Genomic DNA, 13,969 nt, shown 5'->3' with positions numbered 1-13,969 from the left:
CACACACCTTCACGAGTATTATGAACTGTTAATGTTAATGTGCTTTGCGCTCACACACCTACACGAGTATTATGAACTTTTGAAGGCGTTCTGGTGGACCTCAGTGATTTACACTCGTTTGTATGTTATCATTTATGAAGCATATATTTCTGTGTGCTCGGGATTAAATAGTTCTCTCTAATCTATTGTAAAATGTTGATTTAGCATTCAACTCTTAATTTGTAATGCATGTGTGTTTGAAAGGAGCCCGCTATATAAACAACTGACCGACCGACCTTGATGGGCACAGTGTGCATGCAGGCAGCTGCTGAGAGGACGGATTACAGATGAGCAGAGGAGGATCTACCTCACTGCTGACCAACCCTGTCTCCTAAAAATTACGTTCCCCCAAAACTAAAATGCATTCTCAATTGCGTTTGACTAAAAACGTATTTTCTCCCTGATTACGTTTGTGTTTGACTTATTACAAATACGTTTCTAATCAACACTTTAACCTTTTTTCCCCTCTCCATCACCGCCTCTCATTCGCACTATTACGCGGTCAGAATACTACCACGACACGCCGCCTGTCTCCGGCAGAAATGCGCTCATCCAGACCGAGCAACGAGGAACATTACGCGGCTACAATACCTCCACAAAGGCCCGCTTGTAAAATCCGGGAGTAACCGTGACTCTCTTAAGGGTTAGGTTTGGGTGGGGACGTGGCTTCCTCGTGGAAGTTATGGTTAGGGTTAGATGGATACAAATAAATAAAATATACCTCCATAACACCCGGCCACTCTCGGCTCATACCTCCCCAGCAACGAGGCACATCACCCGGCCACAATACCTCCAGAATGTCCCCCGGGTGAAATCCGGGACTTGGTTTTATGGTTCCGAGTGGCGGGCGCTCACCCGTTGGCGCCGGACGCGAGGTCTCCAGCCGCCCCCGCCGTGAGGCACCCCATCGTCAGGTCTGTCAGCCCTCGGAACAGGCCGCGGGGCAACAACTTGTGGGTGGCGGGGGTAGAGGCGAGGCAGATCACAGAAAAATAATAAAGACTAGAGTATGGCAAAGATATGTTGATGAGAAATGTATTTGTAATACGTCAAACACAAACGTTATCAGGGAGAAAATACGTTTATGGTCAAACGTAACTGAGAATGCATTTTAGTTTTGGGGGAACGTCATTTTTAGGAGACAGGACTGTCAGCAGAGCCATGTCTCAGAGTAAAGTTAATGATTTCTGATCAAGTCTGTCATGTCTTGGGAAAATCAGCCATGTGCTTAAGCTGACACAAGGCTGAGTCAGCAGTATATTTAAACCGTGAATCACCTGCTGTTAGACACAATTGAGACAATACAGTGTATTTGTATTGCATATATCAAACCCAGAGATTATAACAAAAGGAAACCTTTAAAAAAATTAGATTCAGTTAATTTGTTTTTAATAGCCAGTGAGGACCCGTCTTGATTGGCTCATGGTGACTTAGTGAATGAAAGCCAGCGTAGACAAAGTTTGAAATAGCACAAATATAGGCCACATGTTCCACTTAGCAGCTGTTCTTGTCATGCCCTGGCCTCAGGAAAGAATGACTTGAATGGTTTCATAAAAGAATAAAGCTGAAGAAAAGTTGGCAAAATCCAGGCAGTACACAGATATACTTTGTTGGGCACTAAAGTTACTTCATCCCAGAAGTTTTGACTGATTGAAACCTACTTCTTTGTTTCCTGTAGGCTGTGAGTGACCAGAGACTGATCTATGCTGGTAAACTGCTGCCCGATCATCTGCACATTAAAGATCTCTTCAGACAGGTAAATGTGACAATATGGGCTCATGACTATGCTTACAAACACTACTGTGGTTTGGCTTTTTCCCTCTACAAATATATGGCCTGAGGGCAGAGGGTGTTACATGCTGAACAGATTATAAAGCCCCTTGAGGCAGATTTGTAATATTGAGCTGTGTAAATAATGTTGACGTGAGATTTTCAATACATACTACAAAAACCTCAAATTGTAGAACTGGTTAGGGAGGTTGAATCAAGCCTTCTTTTCTCTGACCAACCTCTTTGATGATAAGTAGGATTGCCATGGCCTTTAAAAGGGTTGTTGTGCTTTTCCACTCACCGCCCACCAATCACGAGAGACCAACGTATCCACTCTCACGTCATCTTAAGTCCACAGATGACATGTGTGCCGTGACAACACATTTAGTGCCGGTGTTTTAAGAATTGAGCAGAGCAAGTTAAAAAACAGGAAGTTAAATGTTAAAAATAAACAGAACAAACCTGCGATATTGAGAAGACATACCGTATATGGAAGTTTAATATGTCAATCAAGACGGTCATATAACATTATAAATGTATTATTCAGCATTGGGCATGCTAAGTTAAAATCAATCTGGTGCTCTTTGAAAGCAACATTCAGAGGTTAGATCCATGAAGAACATTTTGCTCTTGTAAACAATGTTGTGCTCTTGTTTTAGAAGTGATACAATGTAACTGTATATTTACTTCAGTACAATTTTATGGTACTTGTACTTTACTTCAGCATTTCCATTTATTTATTTATTTACGAACATTTTGAGAGGGAATGATCGTACTTTTCTCTTCACTGCATTTATTTGACAGTATAAATGACTTGTTAGACTACCTGCATATTAAGATATATAAATAAACTAACTATGATGTTTTATTAAGCCCAATTATTATGTATAATGTATAAAGTAGGTCAAATGAGCGATACATTATCTATAATTATAATCCAGTGATATAGGCCTACTGTAAATGTATTATTTAAAATAGGCCATTCTGCATAATGAGCATACTTTCACTTTTGGTACTTAAAGTATTTTTTGATGCCAATAATTTTGTACTGTTACTTAAGTAACATTTTGAATGCAGGTCTTTTACTTGTTTCAGAGTATTTCGACACTGTGCTCTAGTAAACAATCGAATCACAAACACATTGGTTATTGAAATATGAATGGTGATGACACGGCAAAAAAGTCACACTCACAAAGCCCGGTAAACGAGACGGGGTACGTGTTTCAGATCGGGTGTTTCCTCCATCGCCGCAGAGGACGTACGAGTTAGTGTAAACAATTTGAGCTCAGATTTCCACAAACAGATATTGTACTACTGGAAAGTAAAATTGACCCACAATTACACTCCACACAGCTTCACCTTGTGGAATAATCCACCTATTACCATAAGGAAGACGCAGTCAAACTAAAGGCTTTATGAATGCTTTTAAACAGCGTTTTCTGACATAAATGTTTTTTCCATAACAGCTACATTGGCATTTAGCCAAGGTGGAGCTAATTGTAACTCTCCTCATAATGCACATTTTAATGTGCATTTTATCAGTCAATGCATTTAGTGTTTTCAATCTCATAGCATACAAGATGCGTTTCAGCTTTACAGCCTATTGCCTTTTGGGAAAGTGTTACTTCAGTACAATGTACACGCTGTCTATATGGTCTTGGTTCTGCTGTTTTTAGCGTTGGTGCAGACAGTTTGTGCTCATACTGACACATTTAACAGGTTCAGTTCTGTTGAATGTAAAGGCCTGAATCTATTGATGCGTTTGATCTAATCCGGCATTTATCTCCACTCTCTCAGACTGACTCTGTTCCCACACTGCACCTGGTGTGTGCTTTTAGGAATCCACCGCAAGGGCCCCTGGGAGCTAGACCTAAGGTAAGAGATGTTGCCTTCCCTCATTACTCTCCCGCTCTACTGCGAATGCTGCCTGTTGACTTCTTACCATGATGAGGCGAAACTCTACCGCAGCCTGTTAGCTTCTCATCACGCTACAAGGTGGAGGTCTCAGGTGACACTAATAAAGTATTGCAGTTCATCAAACTCATTTATCAAAGAGGTGTCTGTGCTCACAAATGGATCTCTAGTCACAGCACCAAAGCCTGTAGAGCTACTTGATCATGGACAATATGTGACCATGTGTTCATTATTCTAACTTCGTCTTTGATTGTTGTGGAAAGTTTACATTTGGTTTTTTCACCCTAAATGTATACTGTAATCTTCAAACACCACATAGTCAGATTTTATTTAAGGATAATTTATGCAACACAGGGATGCACAATGAAATACAGCTGTGGCTCTAAAGACAAAATAAAGGGTTAGTGTACAGGAGTGAACTAAATGCATCCACTAAAATACAAACAAGAACATGTATTTCCTGCAGAAAATGTGTGTGAACGCTGACAGCTGAAATTGCAAACATTGCTGAAATACAGAAGTATTAAAGCACAGAGACATTGCTCTGCTGACAAATCTGGGATCTGAAATGCAAATGTAAACCTGGAAGAATTGGTTCCTGAACTGCATTACGCACAGAAGCTAAGAGCTGAATTTATTGCGAGAAAAGCTGGAAGCTAAACTGTAATACTGTCAAATGGTTGAATTTGAAATGTCTAAACTTAAAAGGCTGAAAGAAGAAATGATTTGTATAATAAAGGCATAAAAGGGACAGAAGTTGAATGCAAGAATACATTTCCCAAAAGAGCATAACGTTTGACATTTGAATGGTTTCTTTAGCTGAAAATGTACAAGAATTTTAAAATAGAGTAGGTTAAAGAAAATTTAAAGATTGTTTCCATTAGGTGCAACTATAGGAAAATATGAGCTTTACATTTGATCATACTGCCATCTAGTGTCTTTTGTTTAGAAGTCCAGCCTTGATTCTGGCTGATGTCCTTAAGGAGGTTACTCCATAACAAAGGGGATATGAAAGGAACAGACAAGAGCCCTGTATTCTGAGAGTCCTGATTGGAGTATAAGGTTCAAGGAGATCAGGCAGGTAGGAAGGGGCGTGTCCATTTAATATTTAAAGTCTGATCTGACATGGAAAGGTTGCCAATGACGGAAAGTTTAAACTGGTGTAAAAGTCCCCTTTCAAATCAGCCATTTTAAACTGTCATTTCAGGGTAAACACAAGTGTAATTTATAACATTAATTATTGCCCTCTTCCATTTAGGCCCTGGAATTGTGCAAACTGGCTCACGGCTAGCTGCGATAGCACTGACATCCCCTTAACAACTAACAACAATCACCATTTTCTTTTGTACTACTAAAATGACCACGAAAAACACTTCAATGTCTTATCTACTCTGTTTTCTATGGGGACCATAGTTAATTTTATTTATTTATTACACCTGTACAACTAAGGTGTGTGTGCAAGAGATCCAGATGAAGGTTATCCATTCATTATCCATTCCAACTGTTTTTGTAAATGCTTCAGTGATGTTTCAGTTTAATGATTCAACAACAATCATTTGTGGGATTTTAGAGGAGCCTCCTGTGTCATATCAACTTTAAAGGCAGGTTTAGTTTTTTGACTTACTCGAGCACATCTTCACCTCCTCCCTTAATACCAAAATAACTCATCTCTACAAACGTATCTGGGTTTGCTCTAGTGCTGAGTGACGAATACTTTCAACAAATTCAAACTTGTCTTGCCTTTGCAGACCAAAGAGACGGAACAGCCACGTCCCTCCAGTCTGAGGCCCATGGCAGCCTCTGCTTTACCCGATCCCAGCAGCCCCTCCTCCACAGTTCAGACTCCCATATCACCGAAGCTGAGGCAGAGGAGGCAGACCTCTTCATCTTCAACTACTGCTGCTTCATCTCACACACAAACCCCAGAGTCTCCACCAGGAACTGCATTTGAAATGTAAGTCCTAATTGAATAAATCATGTATTTGCTGAACTGTATTTAATTATATTGGCATAAACAGACATCCAATTTTAACAGTACCAATGTGTTCAGGATATTACTGAAAGAAATAAACACGCACGTCAAAAGTGCTTAAACTTTGCACTTGCCCATATTACCATTGTGAGATCTCCATCTTGGGTGGTTTCATGTTTTTGGAAGATGAAGGAATTCTCGTTTATTAATGTCAATATGCATTGTTATTAAAAAAACCAGGCTGTTTTCTACATTGTTGCCTTGACCGGTAAACATTTCTTCAGTCACGTTCACCCCTACCGTAGTCCAGGCCCTCAAACGCAAACTAGCCAATCATAATGTAGCTCCGACCGTCCTCCGACAATCTATTTTCTTCATTTTCAGGTTGTTTATTTTGGATTGAAGAGATACAAGCTCCAAGGTTATTTTATTGTCATTGTACAACAGGGTTGCACAAGGAAATGCTGACAGCAGTCCCATTTTGCTACGCCGCAAAAAACAAAGAAAAACGACATCATCTGTGGAGGGTGGAGGATGAATAAAGGAAATAATCTGTTCTGAAGTCGGGTGGTAGGGCAGCTTGTGTATCTCTTGCCAGACGGTAGCAGGGTAAACAAGTTGAGGCTGGGATGGGTGGTCATGTAGTTCACCTAGTCATGGTTAAACGCCTGGGGCATGTACAGTAGTGATGCTCGTTACCTGGAGAGGTTGGGAGAAGTGATGAAGGTGCAGCCACCTGGAATGTTGCCTCCCTCCATGATTGGGCGGACCTGGCGGTTCTGTGCTGGGTTCTTAACTGAATAGAGATCCCCACCATGTGTACAAAGCTACAACAATTCTGGAGTGTGGTTGAAAGTACAATCTTTGTAACTGGAAGGGAAATGTTTTTACGAACCAAACTTGTGTGCTGGAATACACCCTCAACACTTTGCTGTAACTCTGCAGCAGTCACTGTTTATTGAAGTTGGAACAAGACAGAGGGATATTTGCACTATTGTGGAAGAACATGGAAATACCTTCTAACTGGAATGTTAGTAAAAGTGGAACTGGAGTTCTGCTTAGCTTTGGAGAGACTAACTTATACTGTAAAAATAAAAGGCAAAAACTTGCTCGCATGTGGAGTTTTTGGAAACTTTATTTTTCAGGATTTGAAACTGTGCACTGCTGTGATGCTTTGTGTTCATGTTCATTGTGTCAAATTTAATAACGAAAAACAGGGAAGGGAAAAAATAGAGAAATGTGTCACTTTTTGGACTGATTGGACCTTTACATGATGGTGGGTCATTGTCCCTTTATGTGACACTCTATCAGTATGAAACTCAAGTGGAGATTTACATTAAACATTTCAAAGCTGAGGGAGGAAGTCGAGAATGATGCACACTCAAGGGGCCTATACCAAGAACGCATTGTGATCTTTCATCATATACACTGTTTTCTATCAATATGTGATACAATATTAGGTGATATTTACTGTTGACAAACAGTAAACATATTGATGTATGACTATCAATTATTACGGCTGCTCAAGAGTGAGTGTGTTTGATTTTGAAACTCTTGGTGCGCTTGTGGCTACATTAGCATGTGCTAATGGGAAGTGAAAGAGGGCGTGTCAAACCACTACTGTTACCCACATGTTTGCACTTAAGATGTCTCAACTAAAGAAAAGCAGGAACCCAATATCTACAGTCTGTCATTGTTCTCTGCAGGCCTGGAGCACCACAGATGACCCAACCAGCCTTTCCCACCTACTCTCTGTACAGCCCTCAACAGCTCCTGTGGCTTCAGCATGTCTATGCTAGACAGTACTACATGCAGTAGTGAGTCTTTATTCACACACTATAAAGTCATACTCCTCTGTGTTTGTGATCTGACATGGCCATGAATGACTAGTTTGTAATACTCTGGATGTTTTTCCATGAACAGCCATGCAGCGATGGTGGCAGCTGGCACCGTCCCCTCTGCACCAGCTACGACCATTGGCCAGTACCCTCCTGTTCCCGCTCATCAAGTACCTGTTCCAGACCCCTTAGCCAATCAGAACCCCATCAACAACCTGCCAGCAAATCAGAACCCAGCGCAGGAAGGCGCCTTCATCAACCCTGGGGAGGCTAACCAGAACATGCGGATGAACGCGCAGGGTGGGCCTGTAATGGACGAGGAGGAGGATATGGAGCGTGATTGGCTGGACTGGTTGTACTCTGCTGCAAGATTCAGCGTTCTGCTCATCATTGTGTACTTCAACTCCAGCCTGAGTCGCTTCCTGCTGGTGATGAGCACCCTCCTCCTCATGTACCTGTAAGTTCAGTCGATGGATTTCTACTTTGTCCAACGACCAAAACTTTGCTGACATGCTTCACTGCACTGTTGTGTGTTGAGTAGTTAACAGCACTCTACTGTGGTGCTTTAAACCTGACTTACCAGGCATCATTGATGTAAACACACAGTCCCCCTCCCCTCTTCTCTCCGGAGTCTTGTGTTCTGTTGGCGCGGTATACAGTCCGCCCGTCAAGTGCAATATAGCCTGATCCGGGATGTTATGATATAGCCAGGTTTCTGTAAAGATGTGTGCACAACAGTCTCTGATCTCAGAGTCTCTCTCAGAGTCTTATTTCCTCCATCTTATTTTCCAGCAACCGGACACTAGCTAGGAGAACGCTAGGTAGTATATAGGTATAACCGTAGGTCCAAGCTGTTTAGTCCTTTTTCCCACTCTCTTCCCCTTTTTCCTGGGCAAGGCAAGTTTATTTGTATCTCACATTTCAACAACAAGGTAATTCAAAGTGCTTCACATAAAACCATTAAAAGCATCAAAACACAAGGCAAAAGAAAAGGTGATTTTAAAAACAATTGACAACATTCATTGAAACATTAAAAACAGTCATTAAAACAGTAAATACAGTAGTCAAATGCAGAAATGCAGGAAATGGATTAATATCCTTGAATGTGGTTTGATTAAAGGCAGCAAACAGAAAAGTCTTCAGTCTTGATGTAAAGGAGCTGAGGGTCTCAGCAGACCTGCAGCTTTCTGGGACTTTGTTCCAGATATGTGGAGCAGAAACACTGAACGCTGCTTCTCCATGTTTAGTCCTGACTCTGGGAACAGGAAGTAGACCGGTCCCAGACGACCGAAGGGGTCGGGATGGTTCATGAGGTAGCAGCAGATCAGAGATGTATTTTGGTCCTAAACCATTCAGTGCTTTATAAACCAACAGCAGGATTTTAAAGTCAATTCTTTGTTGGATAGGAAGCCAGTGCAAAGACCTCAGAACTGGAGGGATGATCTATTTTCTCCTCCACAGACACACTGTGGGTTGGTTTCCCTTCAGAGGGCGAGCACAAGTCCAAGGACCCAACCATCTGCAGCCTCCTGGGGTTCAGCACAACCAGCAGGAGGAGAACAGGAATCCAAATCCAGTAAGAAAACATTTCATTGAACTGAAGTTTTAGTGTCACCACACAAAAAGGGAAGAGCCTTAATTCCAGCCATAAAATCCAACATTAGGTGAAACCTCCTAAACCCCACAAGAAATAGAGAAAACTTCTGAGATATTTTACAGCCATTTGTATTCTCCCAACCCAACCCCTGACCCATCAGACACACAATCCTGTTTAACAGCCTGGACACCCTTGACTCATCTTTGGCCTCAGATGAACTCCACAAAGCCCTTCTCCAGATGCCAAATAATAAATCACCCGGACCTGATGGCTTCCTTGTGAACTTTTACAAGCACTTTTGGCATATACTATCAAAGACTAACATCAGATATACAAAATGTACCTCAACCAAAGCCACACTAACCACAAGTCCAGTAAAAGGATTCTTTTAAGGGGCACTAGCAAGGATGCTTACTGTCTCCTTCATAGAAGCACTTGCTTCAGTTGTCCACTATTCTCCCACTTTCAGAAGATGCCTGGGATTCTGCAGAACAGAAACCATAACTTCCATTTGACACTTGTAACATTAGATACTTTGGTATTGACATTAAGGATTCAAGGATCATTTATTGTCATTATGCAACACTGGGATGCACAACGAAATCCAGTTGTAGCCCAACAAACAGAAAACAAAACCAATAGTACATTCCTGTAGTGCAGCGGTTCCCAAACTTTTTAGGCCACGCACCCCCTTCTACATCCCAACCGGGTTCACGCACCCCCAATCCCCCCACACCTTAAAAAAAAATCAACAGAGCCTATTTATAGCCGCATAACAATCGGACCAATGAGAGAACAGTTTGCTCGCGCGTGGCGTTTGTTTACAAGATTTAGTCCGCTGTTAAATGTTGCAGTGTGAACACAAACCGAACAAAGGGGCAACTGCAACATTGTATCATATTAATCCCTGAATCAGAACAAAGCAAACGAACTACGGGTGTGAAAACGCCCTGAAACACTGCAACAAAGTTTCAATACATTTCAGTTACACAAGGCGTCACTTTTAAAGAGCAATAAGGATGGCGAGGACACACGCACAGGCTCAGAGGCAGATTGCATCACATTTAATTTACAATTAACCACACATAGCGGTTACATTAATCTGAATCGAATTACAATAAAGTTACTCTCTCCAATCATACATTCCACCATCTCTTTGGCAGCTGGTAACGTCTTCGGCGATTGTGTGCGGTAGCCCCTTTCTTGCTATTCTGTGACCAGATATGAAGCCCGTAGTGCGTGTTTTGTAGACCCAACACATGAATGAGACTGCAGTTGTTTTTGGCTGTTTTGTAACTCCTCCAATTTCGATATAAACAATGTAAGGGGCTTTTGACTTGCACTGGCATGCTTGGTGTTCAGGTGGCGACGTAAATAAGAGGGCTTCAGACAGCTGCCAGAACCTCACTGCACACCATGCACTGTGGCTTTGGGCAATCTGCATTGCCAATCCAAGCGAAGCCCAGACCCAGATCATTTTCATCATATTTCCTCTTTTTTTTCCCAGTCTGATGCTCACTCTCGTTTCCTCTTTTTTCACCTTGACTCCGCGATGGGCCTATGTGCTCCCCATTTGTCTGTGCTATCCCTTCCTCCTTTTCGGTCTCCTCCGTCTCATCTTTCTCTGACTCCCGTTCGATTTCTTCTCTCTCTCTCTCTCTCTCTCTCTCTCTCTCTCTCTCTCTCTCTCTCCCCTTTTATGACTGATAGCTTCAGATGTCCCACCTGACAGTTTCCCCAATTTCAGCCAGTTTAGCATATTAGCATGAATGTTGCTGAATGGATGAAGTTTGCTGTTAGCTGATGTTAGCTGAAGTGCATTTATTTATTAAATTGTAAGTTTTAAAATTTAAATGTTACAAAGGGAATTTTTAGAATTCATGTTTTTGTGAAAAATCCCACTTAAATTTTTTACAATTATATTTAATATCAATTATTGCACCATTAGACCACCATTACATTTTTCCTCTCGCACCACACTTTGGGATTCCCTGCTGTAGTGCATCATAAGAAACGTAAACCGCAGCAACAGAAACAATTCTCTGGTCAGATAAGATGGCCGACATCTTCACATTAAAAACTCAACATGAGGAAAACATTGTCCATCAACTGTGACTGTGTTTAAGCACCAAGCATCATGATGTGAACACAGAGTCCTCCTCCTCTGGTCCACCAGAGTTCTGCTCTCTGTCCTGACCCGTCAAGTGCAGCTTGATCCTGGACCACGATGGATCCAGGTCTCTGTGAAGATGTGGGCTCAACAGTCACTGACCTCCCGCTGCTTTAATATAACTGAACATCAGACAGCCGGCAGCATGCTGGGTAGTGGAGTAGCCTCAGGTCCTAGCTGGGTTAGCTTAGCTTCCATCTCGGCTCTCCTCTCTGGGGCCGTCTGGCTGGTTGGTCGGCCGTGAACTTAATCCAATCCCCACGCTTCCGTCTCAGATGTTGATGAATGTATTATTTTATATGTCATTGGTGATAAACAAGAAAAATACAACAAATAAAGACAAAAATGTAGCAAAATTCATGGCATAGCATAACTATTACATTCCCCCATTACATGTGTGTGTGTGTCACTATATGTATTATATTTGATCACATTACTTCACCAATAATAAAAAGTCAATAGGTTGATCCGTAGATTAGAAAAATATACTTTATCTGAAGAACACTTTCAAAACCAGCGCATCTATATGACGACTTTGTTTCCTGTCACTCAGGTGGAGGAGGATGGTGACGGACACCGGGTGGAGCCTGCTGCTGCAGTGGACGGACCACACGGACCAATGACGGCAGTGTTGGTGCTTCCTCACAGGGTGTCAGTCATGTGGACATTCTGGGTTTTCCTCAAAACTTTTCTTTCCTCCCTCATACCCGAGGCTCCTCAGGCTATTGCCAACTGACCCCTGGCAGACCATCGATAGAGACAGCTGACTCTTTTTTTGTATTTTTCAGCGGTGAAAAATAATCTCTGGAGATGCCAATTTAGAATAAATAAAATCAAGGACACTAAGCTAAAACACCAGCAACAATAAAGCAATGCCAGCCCCTTGAATTTACAAGAAACTAAGGAGACAAAGGACTAGGAAACATTCATAACAATAACGCATTGTTCTATGGGATCCCAGCTCTCCATCTGAGCAAACATATGTCTGCTGATTGTGGGTTGTTACCCCACATCACGGTGTTCTGCTATGTGACCATGCCTTAAAACAACCTGTATGCTTTCTGTATCCATGAAACACCAGCAGGTGGCAGCATAGGGTGAACTATACTGCCTACATGTTTCTTACTGTGAGGTGTGTGTATATATACGGGCTTTTTGATCCTTCTGGATCCAAAATCAGTCCAGATGTATAGTCTCTGCATTATTAGGATTATATGATGTTCTGTTGAAGTGAAAATCGGGCACAGAAAAAAACTCTGTATTGTATCTTATCTTATAAATCTGAATTCAGTTCTTCCAGTGATGGATTCGTTTTGCTCTCTAAAAAGCACCCATGCATGGAGCCTGGCTTTGATTACAGCTGTAGTAGGTCAGATGTTTTAACTAGTTTGACCTGCTTTGCTCCCGACTATGGAGGCATAGAAAGCCCCAAAGTACATGTGCAGAATTCATAGCGTTACAATATCTGACTACAATGTGACTGGTCTCATGGATTGGTTATGATTGTGTTAGGTGTTTTGGAATTTGAAGGTTATATAAAGATGTGCAAAACAAAAGCTCTCAACTTTTATTTCTTTTGATTGTGTCTTAAAATACTCACAGTATTAAAAATACAAGTAGCATGAAGTCATTTAGTCTTCTTACAGTCACTAGAAACATGAACATGACATTGTACAGGGTGTTGTTTGCTATTATTGTGCTTTATTTGATGGTGATTGTGACCAAAGTAGACAACAAGCTCCTTTACATCTAGAGGGTTTGAGATTTGTTCTTCATTGGAAGATGTATAATATAAATATAATGCCTAGTGGGCTCACAGTTGTTTATTTCTTTGTTTGTTTTCAGAGATGCGGCTACTTTTAAGTCTAAAATCCTATTTATGCAAAACAAGTTAAAAACGCCAAATTCATGCTTTATCAATCATAGTAAATATTGCTTTAGTGAAACAAAAGCGTGAATTGTTTATAGTGTCAGAAGCAATCTTTATAATCTTTACCTCTGCATAGTGTTCTCATCACAGGGATTCCTCCTCTTCTCACTTTGCTCTCAGGTCTGAACTTCATTCACTAAACATTCCAAGTTCTTCACTAGTGGAACTACCAAACATCACTCCTCTGTTCCTGTCCTTTGGTTTACTTCATATTGATTAAGAGACCTTCACTGTTACACATCAGATGCATTCACGACGATGCTGTTATATGTCTTGACTCCTGATCTGGTGTTGTGTTATTAAGTCGACTGATAACAATCGGTGCATGTTTTTTGATCCATAACAGCAAATGAATGGGATTCTCTCACCAGCACCACTGTAGACGGGGTGTATTTCACCTTTAACGAGGTGAACAGTACTTGCTGTACTGCATTAGTCCCTGCTGTGAAGTTACCTTTGAGGAAGGACAATAGTTTGGGACATTGGTCACCATGTAGTTAGGATGTTCTGTTTGACTTTCTGTGATAACTGCTTATGAGTGGATGTCGCAGGACAAAGTGTGTCTTGAGGGAGACTTTCAATAACTGATGCAATAAATGTTCTCAACTTATTGTGTTGATTTGTTGCAGATCTGGTCTGTAAGGAAAGTGTTTCTACTGATTTCAAAATAAAAAAATGTAACCACATTTTGTTCAGCCCATGTTTAAATGCATGAAGTGGCTGAATTGTCACGTCACCA

The 13,969-nt window shown here is 41.4% G+C and overlaps 1 protein-coding gene across 1 annotated transcript in view; it reads left to right on the top strand.

Moving 5' to 3' along the window:
* herpud1 (homocysteine-inducible, endoplasmic reticulum stress-inducible, ubiquitin-like domain member 1) overlaps positions 1 to 13,922 on the top strand; it is a 20,743-nt gene extending 6,821 nt beyond the window's left edge. Inside the window, exons 2-8 of the mRNA XM_031868114.1 lie at positions 1,718 to 1,795; positions 3,607 to 3,684; positions 5,472 to 5,677; positions 7,402 to 7,512; positions 7,619 to 7,990; positions 8,995 to 9,109; positions 11,854 to 13,922. Of these exons, the coding sequence (XP_031723974.1) occupies positions 1,718 to 1,795; positions 3,607 to 3,684; positions 5,472 to 5,677; positions 7,402 to 7,512; positions 7,619 to 7,990; positions 8,995 to 9,109; positions 11,854 to 12,036 (1,143 nt within the window). The 3' untranslated portion in view covers positions 12,037 to 13,922. The remainder of the gene's footprint in view (positions 1 to 1,717; positions 1,796 to 3,606; positions 3,685 to 5,471; positions 5,678 to 7,401; positions 7,513 to 7,618; positions 7,991 to 8,994; positions 9,110 to 11,853) is intronic.
* Positions 13,923 to 13,969: the final 47 nt, after the last annotated feature.

This window comes from Anarrhichthys ocellatus, unplaced genomic scaffold (assembly GCF_004355925.1).
Source record: "Anarrhichthys ocellatus isolate YVR2014 unplaced genomic scaffold, GSC_Weel_1.0 scaffold41, whole genome shotgun sequence".
NCBI classification, from domain to species: domain Eukaryota; kingdom Metazoa; phylum Chordata; class Actinopteri; order Perciformes; family Anarhichadidae; genus Anarrhichthys; species Anarrhichthys ocellatus.
The sequence above is the reverse complement of the archived record's forward strand: the minus strand, read 5'-3'. Positions and strand labels throughout refer to the sequence as shown.